At 46.0% G+C, this 24,582-nt stretch overlaps 2 protein-coding genes across 2 annotated transcripts in view; one reads left to right on the top strand and one right to left on the bottom strand.

The window, feature by feature from the left end:
- Nucleotides 1–24,582, top strand: part of LOC149372212 (peptide methionine sulfoxide reductase-like) — a 63,371-nt gene that overhangs the window by 5,060 nt on the left and 33,729 nt on the right. The gene's annotated exons all lie outside the window — the stretch shown is intronic.
- On the bottom strand, nt 305–11,838 carry LOC149372214 (cytochrome P450 2J2-like). The gene is made up of 8 exons (XM_089585982.1): nt 11,627–11,838; nt 11,378–11,496; nt 10,649–10,755; nt 7,425–7,726; nt 5,222–5,337; nt 3,354–3,612; nt 1,768–1,958; nt 305–480 (listed from the first exon to the last, which is right to left on the bottom strand). The coding sequence occupies exons 2-8, from the start codon at nt 11,478–11,480 to the stop codon at nt 305–307; spliced, it is 1,254 nt and encodes a 417-aa protein (XP_089442108.1). The 5' UTR covers nt 11,481–11,496; nt 11,627–11,838.

The raw sequence follows: 24,582 nt of genomic DNA, 5'->3' as shown, positions 1-24,582 counted from the left end.
TAGCACAGCCCTCATGCGATTTTTCCGTTTCGCCTCCATGGAAATATGTCCGCCGCGGTCGTGTTGGAACCCGTGTACTCCGGCTAGATCTAGGTTATCGAATGAGGTAGTAAAGAGGCTCGCCCTATAGCCATCTGCGCAGAAGCGACGATGATGGCTGCGGCAAAACACGAATACCAGTGTGTACCCTGTCCCCACCTGCTCTTAAGCTGAGTTTGAGATAAACTGACTATTTAGGTCCGGAGACAGATGGCCCGTAAGTGCATGACGCGCGTTCAGCGTGTATTGTCAGCGCTTATCCTAGCTACCGTGCCATGAAGCGCAGTTTCTGTGGTCTGGGAACGCAGACGCCATCGCTGTCGAAGTCGAGGTCGACGACTTTTCCCTCTTCCGGCAGGATGGTGAAGCGCTGTACGATGCTTGCAATATAGACGAACACTTGTACGTTGGACATGAGCTCTGCGGGACACATGCGTTTCCCTGAAAGAAACGAACAGAAATAAGGTGTATTATAGTTTGTGTACATTGCTCTTGAGCCGAATCCGCGATAGTTCCTGTGAATTTCGCTGTTTATCAGGGCGTTTTTCTTTATCTCACTGAAGCATGCGGAATAGATAAGAACAGTCGGAGGGTAACGTAGGAGCCAAGCCCAAAGTGTGATAGCAGCAGCTGCTTGAATTACATAATTTGCCACGTGTATTTGGCTCCATTGAATGGGACTTGCAAGGTCCGAAGCGAGTATTGGCGTCATCATGAGGCAAAACTCAGGCACTTCGAAAATGCGCATTTGCTGTGCTCCGTGAGTGCAATTCAAAGAACCCCAGTTGGTCAGAAATATCACGGAGCCCACCACTAAGGCCCGTTCTCCTTTTCTTCCATTTTTTTTATCTCCGTGTGCCCTCGCGGTGTGACAAAGTCAGTGCCTCCTTCCTTTGCTCACAAGCATTCTTGTCAGTGCTGTTAAGTTTGAACACGGAGCAAGAAATGGTCTTGCTCCGTGATTTTGAAACGATGGCACTACCATCGATCACGTTCGCTGAAGTCAGACACTGACGGTCCTCATGAGAATGAGTGAGCTAAGGGATGCAATTCCGTAGTACATCATCGTGCGTTACATGTATCTAGATATATTTTAATTTCATTCCGTGCAATATTGTGCCTTTTATTGCTATGAATCTCGAATAAATAATTGCAGTTATACTACATATATATATGCAAACACCTCTGAGTCAAGGTTTCATTGAAACGCAGCAAGCAGGTCGCGATAAATGACAAGGTTTTGCTCAGAAAAAAAATCTGACGTCGGCGTTGTAAGCGAAAAAGCAGGTGCCACTCCTGCCAACTAGGTAACGCGACATTGAGACGTCATCACAACCTGCCCACTGTGGCATGTGGCAGTTAAATTAATGATTGGTCACGGGAGGTTGCAATCTCGGAGTCATAAGCCTCAGCGCTGGCTGTGTTTGAAGCAGCCACCTGTCGGGGCGTTGGAGCATAGCTTAACCACTGCACCCGTGCTGCAGGAGTGGTATGAGGACTCCTCGCGATTTACGAATTTAAAGTAGACAATCACCAATTCCGCATATATTGGCATATAGCCAGAACCTCGGCGAAGTGATGCGTAGAGGTCCTCAGGTCTCTGAACGAAGCCATTAGCACTAGTGCGTCATACCCTACAGGCTGAGCTTTTCTTTCCGTTCAACCATTCTTTTTGCATTACGGTGATGCTCTACAAATGGAAACCTGTACGGAGAGGGGTATGCTTACCTATGGAGAAGGGCATGAGGTACTCGGGCTTCTCGACCAGTTCTGAACCTCCGTTTTTCAGGAACCTTTCTGGATTAAATTTCTCGGGCTCTTCCCAAAGTTTCGGATCCATGTGAGTCGCCCATATGTTGGATATGACGACTGTGCCAGCAGGAGTCAAGTATCCGGACACCAAAACGTCTTGGTGAGCCCTGCGGGTTGAAAACTCCGAATTGAAAACCAAAGTACTCTAGATTTTGATACAATAAAAACTCAGATTTCTCAGATAGAAACTCAGAAAAACTCTTATGTCGAAAAGCGCAGCGGAAACATATTATGTGCACAGAAAATGTTGACAGCTGTTCAGTAGCGCTAAGTTTGCTTTTGAAATCTGCCATTGTCTTGCTCTTAAGAGCTCAGTTTTGATCTTTTCTATGATACTAGAAACTGGAAGCTGAATAATTTTTATCACATGGTTTGTGTAAAGAACGGTCACTGCTTGTAAAAGTTTTCTGGCTGAATGAGTTTCGATGTTGAATGAAAAAATTTAGGCGACGCTTCGGTTCTGGTAAGGTTGAATTACGAAATTGACAAACGTCTTTGATTTTCGTGAAATTTTCATGCGAATGCCTTGCGACAGGGACGCAGCAGTCGACAGCTAGTTTTCCTAGGAAAAATTGTCATGATTCAAAATCTTTAGTACATAAAAAATTCTGAAGAGCGCCACGTTCATGCTAGCTTATGTATTGGCTTTTCTTTTTCAGGAAGAGTCAGAATCGTTCATAGCTGCAGTCAAAGCATATTAAAACTAAATTTTAGCCTTTAACGGGAAAAAAAAACTAAGAAAATTATTATCATTCTTGTCAAAAACTCATCTTTTTGGCTTCAATGCAAAACTTGACGCAAATTACGTTTTTTTAGCGAAATTCGAAGCACGCATGACCTAACGCAGGGAGTGCTGGTACCTAGCGCAAGGCTGGAGCAGGAACTATGAATGCACCGATATAATGTACAGATACTGGTGAGCCACGGCTCACAGATAACGAATGGTTCAAAGCAGAGCGCGCATCAAGAGCCGAAAAAAAAAAAATCTCAACAGCGGAAACTTCTATGAAAAAGAAACATATCTTCTACTTCGAACGCTGTCCCCCCATTTCTCTCTCTGTTCGTGCTCATTAACTGAAAGAGCATGCCACGCAATTAAGGATGTACAGAGGAAGAGCGCCTCAAAAGAACCCTCTCCAGAGTATGTGCTGTCTAGATGTTGCTGTAGGAATATAAAAAGACGTATACGCAGTCCCCGTTCCTGTCAAACTGCGCACTGCTGAGTGTGTGAACATCAAGGGGGCTTTCGGCAATGTCTCCCACAGCGCAACCTTAGCCAACCTACCGGAAACCGATCCAGGAGTTCGCCTATTCAACTATATCCAAAACTTCCGATTGATCGGGCAGTAAGGCGCACTGCACCCAGAAATATGGCAGCGCGAAGACCAGTGGCGGCGTACGTTTTTTTTTTTTTTTGTTCCGTAAGATTTGGGCAAGTTACACGGCTTCGAACGCGTTGCTTGTAAGCCACTTGGAACTTGTTACTGCTTCAGCGTACTCACTCCCTGGGGATCCCGATCAGCCCCGGAGTCCTCCAGCGGTACAGCTCCCAGATGGTGGCCATGGTGTAAGGCATGGCGCGCCTGTCTTCCCAGCTTGGGGTCCGGTTTCTGCCTACCACACGGTCCACCTCCGCTCGTATCCTTCGCTGTACGGTGTCCTCCTTGTCTGCCAGGTTGAGGAGGTGCCACACGATGGTATGGTACGCCAACTGGGAGCCCGCGCCGAACAGTGTCAGCACGTTGCCGAACAGGTACTCCTCTGGACGAGGGAGCAAGAGAGAGCGAGAGAGGGAGAAAGATAGACTGATTTTCGCCACGTCCAGACCGACAGCGGCTGCAGCACCGTTGCCCCTTGATGAGACTGTCCTTGGAAATTTTCAACACTCTCTATATAGTCTGCATACACCACTTAATGGACGGTATACCTATAAACTGTCTATCAAATAACTTTAATAGTAGGCGGTCGTTTTTTACGATAGGAACTGACTACAGATCGATGACCGTCTTAGCAAGGTGATCAGGATGCCTTAAAGATATTTCTGTGGATATGATGAGTGCGCAATCCAGGGAGTGTGATCCTGCGCACTCCTGCTCAGGTATTAGGGAGGCTATTCCGAGTTTCACGTGTGAGAGCTGTGACCTGAAAAAGCATTACAGAGGAGAAGGTCTTCAGAGTTTCACATGTTCAATCCACTAAATGCTGCGCAAGGGGGCGCACATCCTTCCGAACCGTCTCGTGACCTACCGCGACCCTTCTCCTCCCGGTCGCCGCAGAACTTGAGCAGAGAAAGAAAGAGGGGGGGGGGGGGGGGGTAGAGTCGCTTGGGTCGTCATGTGGGTGGCTATCCTTTCACCCTCGAGTCTTCGGTGGCCGTGGGAACAGCGCACGTTGAAATAGTTGGACGCCGGATGGAGTGCATGGAGCCAAGAGACAGCACCGGGCTACCCATGTGACATCAAGCTTTCCTCGTGCCCACTACCTGCCTGCTGCGTGCGCGCGACCTAGGGAGGCCATCGCATGTTGGGAGACCCCAAATACAGAGATTGCCTGCGGGCAATTCCAAGTGTATTGTTCTTCGCGACCTCCACAATGTGGTCGAAGTTAGCGGAGGGGTCTTGACCCTGAGAGCGGGGTTCCGACCGCTCTCGACACTGCCCAAAAGTTTCACATGTTCAATCCGCGAACTCATGCCCAAGCATTGCGTAGGTTTTTAGAGATTAACTTGTTCATTTTGCGAACTGCTACGGAAGTCGGTCCTTCATAGCTTTACTTGTTCGATCGGCGAACTGCTGCATAAGTATTACGGATCTTAATAAAAGTTTAATTTGTTGATCTGCGAGCTGCTGAACACCCATTGCGGAGGTTCTTCAGAGTTGCACATCTCCGAGCTACGAACTGCTGCGGAAGTATAACGGAGGTTCTTCAGAATTTTACAGGCTTGATCAGATAACTGCTGCGCATGTATTAAGAAGGTTGTTCATAATTTCAAAAATCGAGCTATGCACCGCAGCGCCAATATTAACGAGGTCCTTCAAGATGCATTTAAATGTGCAAAAATCAGTGCAGTACACTCGAAGGCTTTTCCACTGTCTTGTATGTTTCGCCGCCTTCCCCTTTTTCTTTTCATTCCCGTTTATTTTCACTGCATTTTGTCCTGTCGTGTATGAAGTTGCCGTTTTTTTTTGGAACGATAGCTACCTCGTTCATCCTTTCCGCCCTACCCGCTCCGTCTGGTATGTGTCATATTTTATTGATAAAACGCTTACGTTTGTGTGAATGTGCCACACATATTATAGACGGCTTATAAAATTCGTTTTCTATGGGAGGAAACTGTGCCATGAGTGCTTATAATATTTGTGTTAATTACCTTTAAAACAGCTCTCAGCGTCATGCTTTTGGTTGGAGATCATCTGCTTGTAGTCTTCTATGAAGTTGATGCTCTTTTCTTCTCTTCCTGAAGTTTCATTGGACACCATTTCCCGGCTGTAATAAAGATAGACAAGTTAGACGCATTGTTCTAATTACGCACGTTTTGTAGATGGTAAGCAAGTAAGCCATGCAAAAAGGACTATGGCGGCGATGACATGAAAACAAGAGCAAAACGCCGAGGCAACGTACGAGTATCGAGGGCTAGCAATATCGACCAATATTGCGTCATTAGCCATCTTCGCTATATCTGGTACAATTTTTTTTGTTATATCCGGATGTCTACTTTTTGATGCCAACATACAGAGTGCAAGAAGGCAGATCGTTTTGACACCACTTCGAATGTCCTCCGTCAATTAGATTGGAAGTAATGGACGTTTGAAGTTTCAAGAAATGACAGGTTTGGGAATCAAAGATCGTCGGTGCGAACCTTGTGATGCGCTACGCTTTGATTGGACTAGTAATCTTATTCTCCGTAACGCGCGGAATCGTTTGATACACCCCGAACATTCTACACCAATTAGGTGGTGCAGAATATGTGTACCAATGGTACCACCTACTGGTCTCGCTTGAATGACGTACCTTGTGCTTCATGCTGACGCGACCTTCAGTAAGGCGAGAATTAAACCTAACCCTCAATAATGACATTTAATAATAATAATAATTTAATAATAACATTATTTTAATAATGTCTTCTTCTGTGCCCATTCATCGTTGCACCAGCAGGTGGCTAAATGTCAGCGCAGTGGTCTGTCAGCGCAGTGGTGTGCACAATGGTCTGCACCATACAGCACAAGACGAAGTTCCAATCAGAGCGCGCGGTTCTGGTCACGACACATTAATACAAATGTACCCGTCCAGAGCTCCCGGACACTCTAAATGTATCGCTCTGGACACAACGTATCCACAAACTCTTTCAATGTTTCACTTTGGAGATGTAAAAATGTCAGTGAGGAAAAAGGAAGAGCGCTGTCTTTTTCGGTCCTCCTTGTATGTTGCAATGCCTCCTTTCATTGCTGTAAGTGAAAGTAGCCCGATCTGCTTTGCTGATTCAGTTCAGTGTCACTTGCTCAGTTCACTTTGAACATGCGCAGAGAATTAAGTGTAGTCTAGGAGAATACATCTGCTGTACCAGGAAGAAAAGTGGCGAAAGGGAACTGCTTGTCAACTCTACTGCGCAAAATGCCTTCTTTTCACAAAATGCAGCGCTAGGAAGAAGGAGAATAGTCGTAGAAGGGGGAAGATATGGCACGCTTTACATGAACTGGCACCTCGATGCCCAAGAGAATAGCGACGAGTGGAATCGGAAGTGTAGTAGGCGATAACCTGCTGTAAAAATGTTTGCAGGTAATGCAGTGAAGCAGGGAGAGAACTTTTTATTTTTTTCTTGAGTTGCGTTTAAGTCGTATATCTGCTTGGCTTATTTTAGTGCCCTTGATGCTGATCTCAATCTCGGGTTGAGTAAAATGAAAGATATAGCAAATAAATAAATGATGTGTCATTTGGAGCCGTCCAAAAACACTTTCTTCCGAAGCTTGCTTAACGACTGTCGCATTCTACGGTTGACCTCCATTCCACGTCTATTTTCAGTAAGCAACAGATGCTTCGCATACTAGGGCAAGCAACTAATGGCGATGCATTCCATGAAGGTCGAAGGGGAGGCTGTTGTTAACGTAGCGTTGGCGATTCGGTCGCAATGCGAACACCAGGTATGTTAGTGCTGACTCTACTGTCATAAATGGACGCCTATTTTTTTTTAAAGTTCGCGGTGTATTCGACGGCCAGAAGAAAAACCTCGTTTCTTTTAAAAGCTTCAGGAGCATACAGAACAAGCATAATCTGCCAAGAGGAGCCTCTGTGTGCACTTTAAAAATTAGTGTAAAAGAAAGTAATGACGGCGGATCTGCCTTGGCTGCAAATGTTTTAAGAAAACGTGTCACAGACAGTCTCATACGCGTGTCATTTTGACCCGTGTCAGACGTGTGGGTGAACAAAGTGCCACTTTGTCCTTGGTCTTCTGTTGCCCTATAGCTTTTTTCAGAGTGCCCTATATTCCTGTAATTTGCGCTGAAACAATTTAAGTATTGAATATATACAATGTAGCACTAACCAAATATTTGTTATTGCTCAAGCAGAACTGGTACCTGAAGAATTCACTCAAGTCTTCCACTAGTTTTCTCATTTGGCCAAACTTGGTGAAGAAGAGCGTGGTGATGGCCCTCAAGCCGATGGGCATGACCGAGATCAATGCTCCTGCTGCTAAGCATCGGATGGTCGTCACGAGCACGCTGTCCAAGAACGTCCGTCTCTCGTCTTCGAAGTCGTACCGTGATCCGAGCACGAGCGCCGTCATGTTGTTGGACACGCTAGGCAGGACGAGATCGGCCACGTCGATGGCTTCTCCTTCGGCTTCGGCGATCTTATCCGCCAAGTAGACGGCCTCATCCTGTCGTTGCAGAGACAAATTGAATGATTACAGCCATTCGCCCTATGATGATGCATCCTCGCAAATACTCGTAAACTTCAGCTTGGCCACGAAGGTGCTAATTCTTTACGTAATGAACGAAGTGAGACCTCGTCAACTTATTGATCCGGCGATCCCGTGATCCACCTGATGTTTGCAAGGCTGGTGCTCTACCGTCTAATTCACGAGCCTGTGAAAACCCCCTTGTGCGCAGTGAGGCTGATTATGCTCGCGCTCGTTGCTCCAAGCGCGTTTATGGACGATGAAAATGCTCGAACTTCCTTGGGAGAAACAAGATGATCATGGCGATGAGCACGCTATTGGTGATCAATGAGGGTGCTGATCGGCAACCCTAATTTCTATTCATTTTAGGACTTGATCGATGGGCAAGCTGTCAACGTAAACAAAATCCTCAAAAAACATTTCAACGTTCTCGAACAAAGTGAGCGCCGCGCCAAAATTTTCACTGCTCCCCCTCACGTAGTCTACAGACGACCGAAAAACATTCGAAACATTCTAGTACACTCAAAAACATAAAACCACCAGGGATTAGGGTGCCGACCCTCTGGAAAAAGTAAATGCCGGGTCTGCAAACATATACAAACAACGACCTGTCCAATAAGCACAGCCTCAGGTTATAAATAGAAAATTAATGGTAACTTTAATTGTGATTCCTCCAACGTTATCTATTGCCTAGAATGCAGTGTGTGCAGTATGCAGTACGTTGGGCAGACGGCTAATCCTCTACAAATTCGCTTTAATAATCACTGTGCTCATGTCCTGTCTCTACCCAACCTCCCCTTGTCAAAACACGTTAATGAGAAAAAAAAATCCATTTGACGCATTAAATTAACAGTCTTAAAGGGTGGGTTCAACAACACCGGCCTGGGAACGGGAGCCACGCAAGTCATACTTTATAAGTTCGGAACAATTTCCCACGGCATAAACGAAAGCCTGGGCGTTTTTTCTTACATCCGCCCCTTGCAAAGCGAGTGCTGACCACCTGAGTCCCTACTTGACATGCCTCGGCCGTTCCTCCCCTTTCGAATCCTTTTCAAACTTTAGAATCCTTTCACGCGTCTGGTGCTCTACCAACTGAGCTACGGCGACGGCTGTGAGATATTGTGCTTTCAGGGGGTATTTATGTTTGTTTACAAGTGACCTAAACTTCAGAGTGTTCATCAGCGCCACCCACGTTCGTAAGCGGCGGACGTAGTACGTCGTGAGTTTCCGCTGGTGTGACGTGGAACGCCATCGAACGGCGAGGGTGGAAGCTGTGTGAGAACCCTCTTATGCTTCCTATGGCGTCAAGGCTGCCAGAACCGAGGCCCTCGCTGAGCAATTAAGCAAACAAGGGAAGGGGAATGAGGGGCTCGTTATAAATATGAGAGAAGCCAACAGCCACAGAAACCAAGAGCACAGGGGATTTTTTTTCTTCAATGAATTTATTTTTTTTTTGTGGTGTTGATCAAGTAAGAATATTACTGAATATGTTGTCGCTTAAAGATAAGTGATTAGAAAAGCAGAAGAAAAAACAACCACATGCCGCCGGTGGGATCCGAACCCACGATCTCCGAATTACGTGTCCGGTGCTCTACCTCTGAGCTACGGCGACGGCTATCAAACCTTCGGCTTTCGGGGGTATTTATGTTTACAAATAACCCAACCTTGAGAGTGTTCATCAGCGCCACCCACGTTCGTAAGCGCGGGCGTGGAACGTCCTGAGTTACCGCTGGTGTGACGTAGAACGCCATCGAACGGATCCCACCGGCGGCATGTGGTTGTTTTTTCTTCTGCTTTTCTAATCACTTATCTTTAAGCGACAACATATTCAGTAACATTCTTACTTGATCAACACCACACACACAAAAAAAAAATTCATTAAAAAAAAATCCCCTGTGCTCTTGGTTTCTGTGGCTGTTGGCTTCTCTCATATTTATAACGAGCCCCTCATTCCCCTTCCCTTGTTTGCTTAATTGCTCAGCGAGGGCCTCGGTTCTGGCAGCCTTGACGCCATAGGAAGCATAAGAGGGTTCTCACACAGCTTCCACCCTCGCCGTTCGATGGCGTTCTACGTCACACCAGCGGTAACTGAGGACGTTCCACGCCCGCCACTTACGAACGTGGGTGGCGCTGATGAACACTCTCAAGGTTGGGTTATTTGTAAACATAAATACCCCCGAAAGCAGAAGGTTTGACAGCCGTCGCCGTAGCTCAGAGGTAGAGCACCGGACGCGTAATTCGGAGGTCGTGGGTTCGGATCCCACCGGCGGCATGTGGTTGTTTTTTCTTCTGCTTTTCTAATCACTTATCTTTAAGCGACAACATATTCAGTAATATTCTTACTTGATCAACACCACAAAAAAAAATTCATTAAAAAAAGAAATCCCCTGTGCTCTTGGTTTCTGTGGCTGCTGGCTTCTCTCATATATATATATATATATATATATATATATATATATATATATCAGAGGCCGCATCGGGACGTTGTATTTTCTTACTGAGTACCTGTTCATCGCACTCTCTTTTTTTTTCGTTTGATTCGCACTCTCTCTTAATTTTTTATGTATATTTTTCTGCTATGTGCTTTGTGTTTCTCACATGTTCTGTGCTCACCCCTATAAAATGGGATGCATCAACAAAGTAAAATTACTCCTGAAGAAGATCGGTCTTCCGATCGAAACGACGAGTCGAATAAATATGTTTCCTTTAACAAAGCGTATACTTCGCTATATATATATATATATATATATATATATATATATATATATATATATATATATATATATATATATATATATATATATATATATATATATATATATATATATATATATATATATATATAACCCAGCAAGGTGCTGATGCGTCTTGGATTAGGTGAACTGATTTATGAGCTCCTACCTCAACTTGCTGTTCCATGGTCTTTCCACCGTATGACCCCGACGTAATGGAACGGGCACAGAATCTCCTGTTCTCTACCCATGGCCGCCCGTTGATATTAGACAAACCTGCGAGAAACCACAACTTGTGAACAGTGTAGTCGTGGTAATATTTAGCTGAAATAAAGGTTGTAAACTATTGGAGGGCATACTTACGCTCTGTCTTAAGGTTATGAAGAGATATCGTTTATGGGTGAATACCCTTATATCCTCAATTGGTCCTTTTCGACTTAACTCACAATTCAGTGGGCAGGTTGTGATGATGCCACATGGTCATGTGACCTAGACGGCCCACCTACGTTGCTTCTCCGAGGATTTTCACACAACGCCGACTACATCGACCACGACGACGCTGGATTTTCTGGAGAAGGGAAGCTTAAAGCTATCGCTTTAAAATTACTCGCTGTGAAACATCGCCTGAATGCACGCACAGGGGTTCAGTCGCTTAGGTACTGCATGCGCTCACTAGCGAGTTTTAACGATAGAGTGTTTTGCCGGTTAATGTTCTGAACCTGACTTGCAAAAGTTTTGTAGCCATTCGTAACCGATTACTTATTTAAATGCCTTTGCGCCACTGCAGTGTGCCCACTAGGAAGCGCTGGCGTTATGCTTTAATTAAGGCTTTAGATGGTTGACTGCACTTAGTTGCACAACAAATGATTCATTTGCAAGCAAACAATGGCCCAGTCACCTGTGATACCGGCATGATCCAAGAACATTGCTTTTGGCCTCCGCAGAAGTTTCGAATAGCCTTCCGAGATACTTTCGAAGTCGTTCAGTACGGCAACATTCATGGCGCCGAGCTTCACCCTGAAAGCAACGTAATATGCGATTCACATCCAGATTTCATGTTGCATTCATTGAATGCTATACCGAATTTCAGTTCTTCGATTAATTGCTAAGTTGGTTGGTTAAATGAAATTTTCTCTAGCTTTTGTACCTGAATACGGGACCATACTTCTGAGCGATGTACTTGAAGGCGACATGTCGTTGTCCCCGAAGAAAGGGTAGATAACCAACTACTGGCAGTCCCCAAGGACCGGGAGGCGATGGCGCTGCGCTGGTGTTTTTACGATGTGGTCGCAGCCTTAGATAGAACAGCAGCAACGCTGTTGCAACCCCAGCCGCTAATGTGGGTAGCGCCGTTGCGAATCCGCCCTGCGAAAAAACGGTGGGATTGATAAGCATTGAGATACAAAGCAAGAGTTTGTTTTACAGCGTCTGACGTGAGCTTTAAAGGTGCCCTGCGACGCAGATAAATCATGAGGTCATTATTCTTTGTATGCAGAGTAAGGGGCATTGTGGCTCCTGGACGCCCAAAGAGATCGCCGAAATCGTAGTATTTAATATTTTAACCTTTTCCAGAATTGCTCGTGCATTTCCGGAAACTGCACCTTCTGGAGAAAGTCCCCTCGGCTGAGGCGCCTGCCATTTTGCGTGGCTGCCTGCTGTGCTTTTACTGTGCAGTTCGTTGAGTGCAGCTGCCTGTCATAGCCGTGATGTACGCTACGATGAGTTCGCGTTCATAACGAGTTCATCGTTCGCGCGAATGGTGCTGGCGTCAGGCTGTGCGGTGGGTTACACGGTACTAAGACGTCACGACATTTCTGCAGGGATAGAACTTTATTCCTGCTGTTTTTGCAAGGTTCGGAGCTCTACACCTGCCCCATGGCACGGTTCTGAAATTTACTTCCTGCTACTCGCGCGCATGAAGCGTTTCGCAATGCCTTCAGTCTAGATGTGGGCACGTATTATTGGGCAAAGAACATCATGTGCGCAGTTCTTACCGCCGTCTGTATCCATTTGTTTGTATTTGTTGCTCTTCGCTTCTTTACCGCTTTTTAGAGCAGCCAGGGCAGAACCTATCAGAAATCCTCACCCTCTCCGGTCGGCCGACTATATAACTGATAATTAGATGGCACTTGAATGTTTGTGCAACCGTATTTCTCATGCATCGAGCACATGTTTCTGGCATGAAAGAAAGCGGGTCACATAAGTTAATCGTTAGCAGAATACAAACGTAACGGCCGTGATATGTGGGCCTTTAACGGCGCGAAGTGACTAAAGGGTGACATCGAATGCCTTAGTGGAGTGCTGTCGTTCTAGACCACTTGGGGTCTCTCATCGTGCACTGACATGACACAGCGCACACGTCTTGCAGGTGGGCGTTTCCATCGACATGCGGCCGCTGCGCCCGGGATTGGTAACGTCCGTAAAATTCTGACGCTTTGTTGGAAGGAAGGCGCAAGCTGGGTGCTCAACAGGTGGAGAAGAGGGATCTGCGCATCAAAAGAAATACAAAAATGGAAACGGGACAGTCAACATCGCTCTTTGAAAGTCACGACCGGCTAAGTAATGTCGTTTTGCCTTGGACTAAGATAGAGGTGCTGTGTTTGGTAGCTTATCTTGCGTCGTCGCAACCAGCCGCGGTGGACCCTGAAGAGTTGCAGCCAGGGTACACCCGTACCGACGTTTTCGTACTGCTGACATTGATGCGTGATATCAATAGACAGGCCTTCTATTTCACAGTGCTTTTGCAGCCCAACTTGTTACTTTTTTTATGGTTGAGAGTCTTCTCCAGCTGGTCTTCGAACATCAAAGCGCATATGCGCTTGTAGTGCAGAGTGCAATTGCATTATAGATGTAATTAACTGAGTTGTATTAGAAGTGTGTATTAATGAGGTCATTCGTGAATGGCTGCAAATCACACACAGTGCAAGTTCGATTTGATTCGTCGTGACACAGAGCGCTCGCTGTTCTCGCATACCGCCAGCCTAAACGACTGGTTGTACAGCTACTGCACAGAGGTGCAGGCCTGGGACTAGCACGCTTGGCTCGCAGCCTTTGACTGCATGTCAGCCACTGCGTTTTTGAGGACGTTAGTGTTTACAGAGATTGCGCGTTGTATCTCTGGCAACATCAACGTGAAGCAATCGCGGGCTCAGCTGTATGATGCCAACCAGTTCCCTCTCTGGTGTGTTACATGTGGTACAACTTTCTCATGACTCACCTCTGCTCTCTCAGGTCTCACCCGGTAATGCATGATTACCCTGGGGAGGAGGAGTGCGGGAGTTCTGTCTTCTCCAGCACTAGATCTCCCCGAGGGTGAGCGCATTTTGCATGCAGACCGACATATGAGATGGATGGGACATATTCTATGATGGATTGCGCGCTTATATTGCGCTATGGCAAAATGTGATGACATGGCGTTTGTTTTTAGTGTTCGCGATTTGGTGACCCTTACTGCGAGCTCTTGTTGTTTCTCAGGGGCAAGCCAGATAGAACACATCCTCTTAGCCTTGAGCCCCATTTTCCCGTTGCATGTTGAAACTCTTATCGGCTGAAAAGCGCACGGAGTTGACTGGATACGCTTTAAGTGATAGGATGATCAAGAGGAGCATTAAGCCGTGCAGATTTCGGTACGAAACTATATTTGCATGGTGCATATCTCTGAGTGGAAAAGTAAATAAAGATAGTTTGGCGATAGTTTTGCAAATGCTGTACCTTTCTCTGAGAATAGCGAGAGCACTCTGCCCAAAATGGATTCTAACCGAAAGTCACGACCGGGGGTCTGTCGCCCTTACGGACCATTCGAAAAGAGCGTCGTGCCAACTTGCGGTCACCGCCGCTCGTCAAAATCTAACACACACATCTACTTCTGCGGATTATTCGAATCAGCGTGCATTTGAGTACAACAGTAGGTGCTTTGTGAGAATTCAGTCAATTTCAGTCTGGAAGCTTCGACTAACTGAGCCAAGCAAGAGGCGTGAACTGGCCATTGGAAATGCGGCGCATGCTGACAGAGAGACGAAGTGAAAGAGGTGAACATAGGGAAGATGTTCGAAAGCACTAAATTTGACCGGACTAAAGCCTTGTTGGCTTCAAAACAGATAGTTGGAGGATGATGGGATAATACATTTAATGGGCCGCACAGCAAAGCATGGACGAAGAACGCACACAGGAAAAGCGTGATGGGTATAAATACTAAACGGTCTCTGTGAGCCATTGACCTTGGATTTACGACATGAGCGTCTGCAGAGTGGTGGATCTGTACGCTATCGAGCGGTGAGGCGCTTATCCCGGGTCCTTCGCCTGTTAGAATTGCCGGCCTACAGCCGATGCATAGCAGGCAGTTGCGTCGCGGACGCTAGCTGGGAACGCGCACGGTTCTGACGGATGCATTTAGACTTGAAGTTCAAAACAAATACTGAGTCACGTGTGCACTTAAAAAAGAAGTCTGACAGGCAGAGAAAAACACATTCCTCACTTAATATCCGCGAGGGCAGGCATACTGCGCACGAACTTCAGGTACAGTGTGGCCTGTAGCCTTCAGCGACTGCACTGCGATAGAGTCCATGCACGAGGCGGACTAATCGAGTGCGATGACCTACAACTCGGTCTGAAGGTTGCTGTCGTCCTCGTACTTTTCGCTCGGCGAAACCAAATGAATGTTAGCGCTGTCCCTGCGTCGCGATAGCGACGTTCTAGTGGGGGATAACTTCTTTTTCGTGTGCTGTTGCTTCTAATCGCCACTTCTGCGCATTCTGTACACAACTATGATATGAGATTGAATAGCATTGAACTTTTCTGTTACGAAGATAGAGCACATGGTTACAAAGGTTATTGTTTACCTTCTGACCTGACATTTACAAAGCTGCATTCAACTATGCCCGACATAACTGTCACGCCAGAGGGCGTATCCTCTGCCATAGACCGTCTACCCGCTAACTCCGCACCCGACCTCGATGGGATATGTCCTAAATTACTCAAAATAGCAAAACCTGCAATATGCCCTATCTTAGCTGCTATCTTTCAGCAATCCATTGACACAGGTTGTGTTCCAAAGGACTGGAAAATTGCGCGTGTCATTCCCGTTTTTAAATCTGGCGATGCTTCTCACCCTTCAAATTACAGGCCCATTTCGTTAACTAACATCAGCTGCAAGTTGCTCGAGCACATTCTCTCATCTGCCATCATGGGTTATCTGGTACTATAGTGCCTAGAATATACTGGCACAGTATATTCTAGGCACTATACTGGTACAGCATAACTTCTTTTTTGTCAATCAGCACGGCTTCTTACACGGTCGATCTTGCGAAACACAGCTGTTTGAACTGATCACTGACCTTCATCACGCTGTTCATGCTCACTCTATAATAGACGCCGTATTCGTAGATTTCGCCAAAGCATTCGATAAAGTCCCACACATACGTCTAATAAATAAACTTGAGAATCTGAACTTAAATCCTAAAATTATTTCTTGGATCAAGAGTTTTTTGGCCAGTCGGTATCAAACAGTCTTTGTTAATGGGCATTCATCGTCCCTCTCCCCCGTTAAATCTGGAGTACCGCAAGGGTCTGTACTCGGACCTATCTTGTTCTTAGTTTATATTAATGATATAAGTAATAACCTAAATTCCACGGTCAGATTGTTTGCAGATGATTGCGTGATATACAGACAGATTACTGATCCTTCCGACTCTACTCGTCTACAATCAGACCTTAACAAAATTAATGACTGGTGCACACAATGGCAAATGGAGATTAGCACCTCAAAAACAAAAGTTGTTAGATTTACCACAATATCTAGCGCCGAACCTTGTCGTTACACTTTGAACAATGTGCGAGTAGAATCGGCACCCATCATAAAATATTTAGGTTTGCATTTAGCAGCAGACCTCTCATGGAACAGGCACATCGATACGGTTATTAACAAAGTTTCCAAAACACTCGGCTTCCTCAGACGTAACCTGCGTTTAGCTAATCCAGGCACAAAGCTATTAGCATACACTACATTAGTTCGCTCGAAATTGGATTACGCCTCTTTGATCTGGAACCCCCATCAAGCATACCTATTCACAAAATTGGAGTCCCTGCAAAATAAAGCCGCCCGGTTCATATCGAAGAACTACTCTCGATCAGCGAGTGTAACTGAAATAAAAAAAGCTCTAAATTTACCTCTTCTCGAAAAACGGAGAATGGTTTCCATACTGTCATTTTTCTACAAATTATATCACAGTCATTCTTCCTTTGTTTCGTACCATATCAAGCCGGCTCATCGGATATTCCCACGCATTGATCACCAACTGAAAGTAGAACCCATTTTTGCTAGAACTAATCTCTTCTTTCATTCGCCTCTCCTCATCGCCATCTGTCAATGGAATCTACTCCCTGGCACCATTGCGTCTGCCAATGATTACGAAGCGTTTGTCACCGCTCTAAAACGTTACTTCGAGCTGTAACCTTCATATTTTTGCATTCTTGTTGAAGCACTGCTTTTGAAGGAAACCTGAGTGTTCTTTGTCATGTGGCTTTATATTTTGAGTGTTTGATGCTTTTCAACAATGTGTTCCCGGCCAACGAATTTTGTACTCATCGGAAATTTTTTCTTGCTTTGTTTTACTGTTGTTCCCCCCTATGTAATGCTTGCTCGGGCCTTTAGGGTATTTGAATAAAAAAAGTAAAAGAACGACTCCGGACAATTTTCGGCCATGTGAACTCCTTTCAGTTGCATCACAAAATCAGACACTTAGCACTTCTCCACATTTCGCCTCCACCCGCGGCTGGGTATCGAACCCCCAACCTTACGTTGCTCAGAAGTACATAGGAACCACTTTTCAACAATGCGGGCACGGACAGGTATATTCCCTCGGATGGACCGTTAGACTAGACCTTAACAGACCATTTACTCGTCCTAAACTTGTGTACGCGGTATCTTTGTGAGACACCGGTTTGGATTATCCAAGAATCTCAATCGAAGCTATTTATAATCGGTCCTGTTACATTTTAAAGAACTTTCAGCGTGCGGCAGGCACCACTGATATGAAAACTAGCTTGCACCTTCCTCTAATCTCATTAAGGAGTCCGATAATGCATCCAAGGTTACTTCATAAAATATGCTACTATAATTTGCATTTTTCACGAAGTATGCAGGCTGCACTGGAAATTTCGTATGGCTGCTCGAGAGAATATATCGCAGCCGCACTAGCCTTGCGTCGAGCTACGTTGCGTTGCTCAAAGTTGCATTGAAAGATGTGTGTGAGTGCGCAGCCTTAGGCGGAGATGCTCTCAATGCAGGCCGTGTTGTGCACTGTTGTGTGAAGGTATGCGCGGTATGGTCTGCCGCAGGACAAGTCCTCTGCTGGCAGGCATCGAAAGCGCGATAGAAAACACACGGCGAAGGTCTGGCTGATTTGGCATGCAAAACGTTTGGCTGCGGACGGCGTGGAACAGCAGGCGCGACACGTACCAAGGCGGCTCTAATCGTGCCAAGAAAGGCGGCAGTGAAAAGCACACCTACGCGGAGAGCATACAGGGATGCCGATGAAATTTTAAACTTTTGACGTCGTAGCGTCAAGAATCCCGTGTTATAGAAAAGACGGCGTCGTCGTCGGCGTCGGAGCTGGGGTCGTTTGGCAGGGAGCGAAAAATACACAAAAATCCCCAGAGAAACAACCTAGGTGGCAGGTGGGCTACCTATATCGTGTGACCGTTTGACATCACCATAACCTGCCCACCGCGGTAGGTGGCAGCTAATGGGTGGTCGCCAGAGGTTGGGAAGAGGGACTTGGTCTCACTAGCGCCATGAGTGGCTAGACCTGCTATCGCAGGCCAGTGGCGCAGGCGAGTTACCGAAGCGATGGCCTTGTATCAGAGAACCTGCCTCACATTCGGGAGGTGCTGGGTTCGAGCCCTAGTGCCGTCGGGGAGTACCGGTTTTCTAATGGTACAAGATTTCCCCCGGCCTCGTGCCCAGCTCTTCTGCGGTGAAACGCTTGGGAAAAGAGTCCTGGATCAAACCATTGCGTTGACGGCGGGTCAGTGATTCGTTCCGCCGTCAAACAACCCTAAATCCGCCTCGCGCGGTAAAAACCAACTTGTGGGCAATTTTTTGTTTCTCGAAAAAGCGACAGCAGAGCCTTCTTTAAAATGACAGGCATATATAACAAGCAACATCATCAACAAATAGTAGTAAAAGAGAGAACAAACTGCATAAGGGAAAGCCCTGTCCCAAGCTTTCAATGCAGCCACAGTTGACTGGCAAGTGGACCTCAAAAAAGCAGAGGTACCATCCACTTCCTTGACTTCAAACAAAGTGCCAGTCCAAAAGTCTTGTATAAAAGCTACCATCTGGACAAGAACTGGGAAACTAACAGCGTTAAGCCGTCACAGAACTCGGACGCTTAGCTGGACACCAGAGTGGCGCATTAAAACTTTTGTATGTGTCTTTTTTGTTGTGATTTATTTAAATATATCATCTACTCTACTGCCCTCTGTAACACCCGACCCAGGCCCTTACAGTATACTCCAACATAGTTGGAGTATACATGTTAGACCGGTTGAATGGTCGCGTTAAAACGGGGCCAGAAATGTTTAAGAAATGTTGCTAAAGGTGTTCTGCGAATGAATACTACTAATGTTTTTACTGCTACTGCAACTCATATTTCTACCTCTAGTCCTTCTACTACCATGATTAATACATCTTATAATATTATAACATAAAAACCTAAAACAACAACCATAACTAAATATTTGTAAATTTTTCTCCCTTTCATTGTTGATGATGGGGGAAATGAAAAGAAAAACAGCAAAAACAGCTTGATGTGCTTCGCATCTCTCGTAACGCATGGTAATAGCCGGATGGCAAAGACAGACAGACCGCATTGGCTATGAACCACCTACTGAAAGGAATTAACAATAAAGTTGTCAGGAGCTTCAGTATTCTCCGGAGATCGAAAACAGCCCTATTTAGGAAAAGACAGGGCGAAAATGCTTAAAATCAAATATTATTACACCAAATTACAAAGCCTAATGGCTTGGACACCTTGAAAACTATACCATCAGAGTTTTGAAGCCACGGAATAAGTCTACACAAGGTAATGATAGTTGTTAAAATTCGTTTTAGTAAGCCATGCGGGAGCAAAGCAGAGCCATGCCGTGTCCTCGATGCATTTGACGAACAGAGTGCCGTTGATGAATGAGCTGAGTAAGACGAACTTTTATAAATGACGAGACATGCAGGTCGCTGTAGCCGCATGTGGTACTCTGTCAAGCCCCTCGTCTAAACCTCAGTAAACGCAATGCTTTAAAATAATGCTACGGTCGCACGTACCTCGATTAGACAGGCTCTGCCACAGGCTTCTCCCATCTCCGCGGTCGTCAAGAGGCTCCACCGGTTATGCAGTGAGTCTGGATTCTAATGAGGCAACGTCTGGCCCGATAGGAAAGACGGCACCCTCGTTGTCAACTCTCTCCCTCTCCAAGCACGTTTCGGCTGAGAATCTGCGGCGCTTTGCGGTCTTCTTAGGACTGTTTTCTTTCGCGTTTCGCAAGTCGGGACTTGGTCTCTGGGTGTTGCGTTCTCGATATCGGCTATCACCTTCAATTTGTGCAAAGAGGCCCCGATAAGATTTTCGCGTGCCATATTTTGTGCACCGGCAATTGCAGCTCTCGACTGCACGCGATGTAACGCATTGTGCCGCAAAGTGAATGTAGAGTTGTCAAGCGTCATGTTCACAAAATGAGCACTGTTACTCAGCGCCTGAAAAATTATTGCATCATTGCCTGAATTCCATGAGTGAATTCGACCTCAAAGTTAAAATGTTATAGGCTCCGTCCTCGACGTCTATTGCAACCAAGCGTCTATTGTGCTCGTGTTCTTATCGTTTTTATCGACGGCCATCCATCGTAGCACCTGCGTTTAGAGTAGCCGCAGCTACCGGTAATAATACGCGTTAAGAGAGAAATGTTTTGCGCTGAAATTGTAGCACGTTAAAGTTCAAGTACTCTGCTACGGTATCACTGGGATGGCAACGGCCTATTTCCGAACGAAAATACAAGCTATTGGAAAATTGTAGTGGCGTTATCGATCGCCTGTGACAGTGGCATAGTCCACGCAGAAAGCAAAGAGCGCTATTACCGTGCTTAGAGCTTTGTCTAGTTAAGAACGCGAATGACCGAATGCCCCACCATGAAACCCCGGCATGCGTTTTGTTAAGCAGGTGTTAGTTCAAAAAAGTATCCGTTGTTGTGAGCACTGGGACAGTCACAGGAAGGTGTGAGCGAAATGATTTCAGAGTGAACGCTATTTTTCGGAGTAAAGTAAAAGCAAGAGTATTTGAAAAATTAGTCAAACTTTTAACGAGTTAAACATGCCAACTTTTAGGGAGTAACTTTTCTCTTTATTGTAAATGCTTGAAAGAGGGTGCAAACTATGGTTTCCTGCAGTACGTATATAGTAATTCATGGAATTCATTCTTGACTGACTACCTTACTGACTAGAGCCTGTTATGTAGGATTTTTCGTACAAACTCGTTTCATATAGTTACTGTGAAAGCATGGCGCAAGAGTTCCTTTCCGGTACGTTTTTTGTTCGCACATATAATTATTCTACGTTCCGGCGCTAGCCATATATTCCAGAATGTTTTCTGTTTCCATGATGCGGCTGCTTTGCCGGTGTGGTGCATTTATTTGTGCTCTCAGTATCCTCATTTGTGCGCAAATATCACCAGCATATTTTAACCGTCTAATTGCAGCTGTGTTCAACAGGCGACTTTATTAAAAACACTTCCCGGGTGAAACAGCCGCAAGGGGCTGAGCACGCGGAAATGGAATGCTTCGCTGCTTTTCATTCCGCATGCGGAGGTGTTTGCAGTACGTCACGAAGGCCTGCGCGATATTTTTATCTACTGTGCTTTGACAAGCAGAACTTTTGATAAGCCGATTGTTCCGGTTCAAGTCTACCCCTGATACCAGTTAAGCTGGAGAGTGGGCCACCCATCGGTCGTTAACAGAGACTCGCCAAGAGGTTCTGATTAATTCTGAAGTGCTTTCTCCCGTGGATCAATGGTCACTCTCCATCGAGCTGTTCGAGGTGCATGTGCTTATTGAAGGGCCTTAATATATATATTCTGAAGTTTTTGTGTGGGAGTAACGTCCAAGAGGTCCTAGAGAACAGCGGCCAACAAATAGACGCCACACAGCGAAGAACACACGTAGGTAAGTACAGGGCCAATCACACTTAGAGGGAACATGGCTCCGCGTGGCCACGTACCTGCGGAGTGGCATTGCATCTAACCCGTTCATAAATCTAAGCAGAGTGGCGCACGAGGAGAGGCACCTCGACGTGGTGTTTCGTGTCATCTTTCCATTTGCACGGGTTTGCCACCGGATTGGTCGCAATAGTGCTCTGCGTATGCGCAGCCACGCGGAGCCGTGTTCCCTCTAAGTGTGATTGACCCTGTACATGTGGCGTTTGTTGGCTGGCTGTTTTCTTGGATTATGCACAAGCTAGCTCAGAAACAAATGCGTCCAAAAGGTGCACAAGGGCCTTGGTTTTACTACCATCACTACTACAGACGTATTCCCTTATCACTTCCAGCACCTCGCTACCAGTTGTGAACTGATGTTCGCTTCAGAGACTGTTGAACATTACTTTGGTTTTCAGCATATTAATTTTTTTGACCCGCCTTTCTGCTCTGTAACTTATTAATCATGCCTTGCAGTTCATCACCTGAATGACTTAGCAAGGCAATGCCATCAGTTAATTGCAGATTGCTTAGGTATTCTCCATTAACTCTAATCCCTAACTGTTCCCAATACAGGCCTGTAAATACCTCTTGTAAACAGGCGGTGAATGGCATTGGTGAGATGGTGTCACACGGCCTGACACCCTTCCTTATTGGAATTTTATGGCTAATTTTATGGAGGGCTATGGTAGCTGTTCAGACGTTATACATATCTGCTGGTATTTTTAAACAGGTCTCTTCTACACCCTGACTTCCCAACACCTGAATGACTGCTGAGGTTTCGATTGAGTAAAATGATTTCTAGAAATCTATAAAGCTATATCTAGAGATTGTTTATGTTCTGCACATTTGTCTATCACCTGACTGATAGTGTGAATATGATGTTCTGTAGAGCGCCCTTTAAAAAAGCCTACCTCATCATTTAATTGTTTGAAGTCTAAGGTTGTCCTTATCATATTATCGATTAGCTTAGTATATACCAAGAAGACAACGGACTGTAATATGGTGGTTTGTAATTTTTCTTATGGATTGAGATTATGTTGCCGTTATTACTAGCTTCTGGTACGCTAGAGGTCTAAAGCATTGCGTATGCAGGGTGGTCAGTTTTTCTTGCACAATCTCCTCTTCGTCCTTCAACAGTTCTGCCGTTACCTTATCTTCACCAGCTCCTTTTCCCCTTTGCATTGCTCCTTTGGCTTTTTTTACTTCCTCTTTCGCTACTGGCGGTATCTACCATTGCTGTGTCATACTGCCTAATTTACGTCCTGATTACATTGCCTACTGTCTAGGTATCTGTAGAACTATTCGGCTAATTGAACATTGTTATCCATGCTCTTAATGACATTGCCCTGTTTGTCTCTCGACGCATACATCTGATTTTTGCCTATGCTTAGTTTCCTCTTCATCGCTTTTAGGCTACCTCCATTCTTTAGAGCATGCTCGATTGGATCCATAAACTTCCTTTCGTTATATACCTTGCGCTTATTGATTAACTTTAATAGTTATACCAGCTCTATCTCTTGGTGGGGTTTGAAGCTTTCATGCTTTGACATTTTTTAATAGGATCTATGGACTCCTGGGAGAGCTTGCCTGTATGCCGTTGCACCATCCTACCGCCTACCTGCGCTGCGCACTGCTTAGAAATACTTGTGGGGTTATCATTCAAACCTTTTAATATTAGGGTCGCCATCCTCAGTTAAAGCCAAATATCTGTTCGGAAGCGATATTCTGAATTCCTCTACTTGCCCTCTTAGTGATAACTCTACCGGATTCCGCTTTGCTAGTTTCTCCCTGCTCCTCCAACCCGGCCATTCCCCCTATCCCCAACCCAACCCGGGAGGACTGGGAGGCGACCCTGCTCGGCTGCCACGACTTACAGGACCAACAAGCCTTGGTCGGGCGCGCCCGGGCGGCGGCTACCGCCACTGGGGTCCCAAACTAGGGACCTCCACCTAGTGTTTGTGAGGATCGGTCCCTTACGGGCCGATCCAAACACCTCCTGTTCTGAATAAATGTTTTCACCACCACCACCACCGTTCACTGTTCAAGTCTAAAAACGCCTAGGCGGTTGAATTTCGATGGAGGCGAACTTCTAGAGGCCCGTGTACTGAGCGATGTCGGTGTATGTTAAAGAACCCCAGGTGGTCGAAATTTCCGGAGCCCTCCACTACGGCGTCTCTCATAGCCTCAGTCGCTTTGGGACGTTAAAACCCCATAAACCATGAACCAAACCAAAAGCCGACATTAGAACTTGATAGGACGGCTAAAAGCTAAATCACAAGGAAAAAACACTTTGAACATTTCTTAAGGGAGAAAACTGGTTTCTCGAGAAAGGAAATGGCGCAGAATCTGTCTCGCAACTCGGTGGACACCTGAACCGTGCAGTAAGGGAAGAGATAAAGGAAGAAGAGAGAGAAGAAAGGAAGAAAGAGGTGCCGTAGTGGAGGGCTCCGGGAAAATTTGGACCATCCGCGGATCATTAACGTGCGCGGACTTCGCACACCACGGGGACGTAAAATTCGTAAATTGGTTTTTGAGGAAAGGAAATGGCGCAGTACCTGTTTCACATATCTCGGCGGACACTTGAACCGCCCCGCAAGGAAAGGGAGGAAGGTTGGAGTGAAAGAAGAGAGGCAGAAAGAGGTGCTGTAATGGAGGTCTCCGGAATAATTTCGACGACCTGCGAATCTTTAACGTGCACTGACATCGCACAGCACACGAGTGCCTCTTGCGTTTCGCCTCTATCGAAACGCGGCCGCCGCGGTCGGGTTCGAACCCGGAAACTCCGGCTCGGTAGACGAGCGCCTTACCACTGAGCCACCGCGGCGAGTATATACCACAAGGGCGCCTTTTGTCTTTTGCCTCCACC

The sequence above is a fragment of the Amblyomma mixtum genome, chromosome 1 (genome assembly GCF_055824585.1).
Source record: "Amblyomma mixtum isolate Tamu chromosome 1, ASM5582458v1, whole genome shotgun sequence".
NCBI lineage: Eukaryota > Metazoa > Arthropoda > Arachnida > Ixodida > Ixodidae > Amblyomma > Amblyomma mixtum.
This window is presented reverse-complemented; position numbering and strand designations above follow the sequence as displayed.

Bases quoted from the DNA above. Each gene is read 5' to 3' on its own strand.
- LOC149372214 (XM_089585982.1), bottom strand. From the start codon at position 11,480: ATGAATGTTGCCGTACTGAACGACTTCGAAAGTATCTCGGAAGGCTAT. The intron at 7,727-10,648 runs GTAGGAGCTCAT...CTGCAACGACAG, and splicing joins CCATGGAACAGCAAGTTGAG to GATGAGGCCGTCTACTTGGC. The intron at 481-1,767 runs GTAAGCATACCC...CGTTTCTTTCAG, and splicing joins CCTCATGCCCTTCTCCATAG to GGAAACGCATGTGTCCCGCA.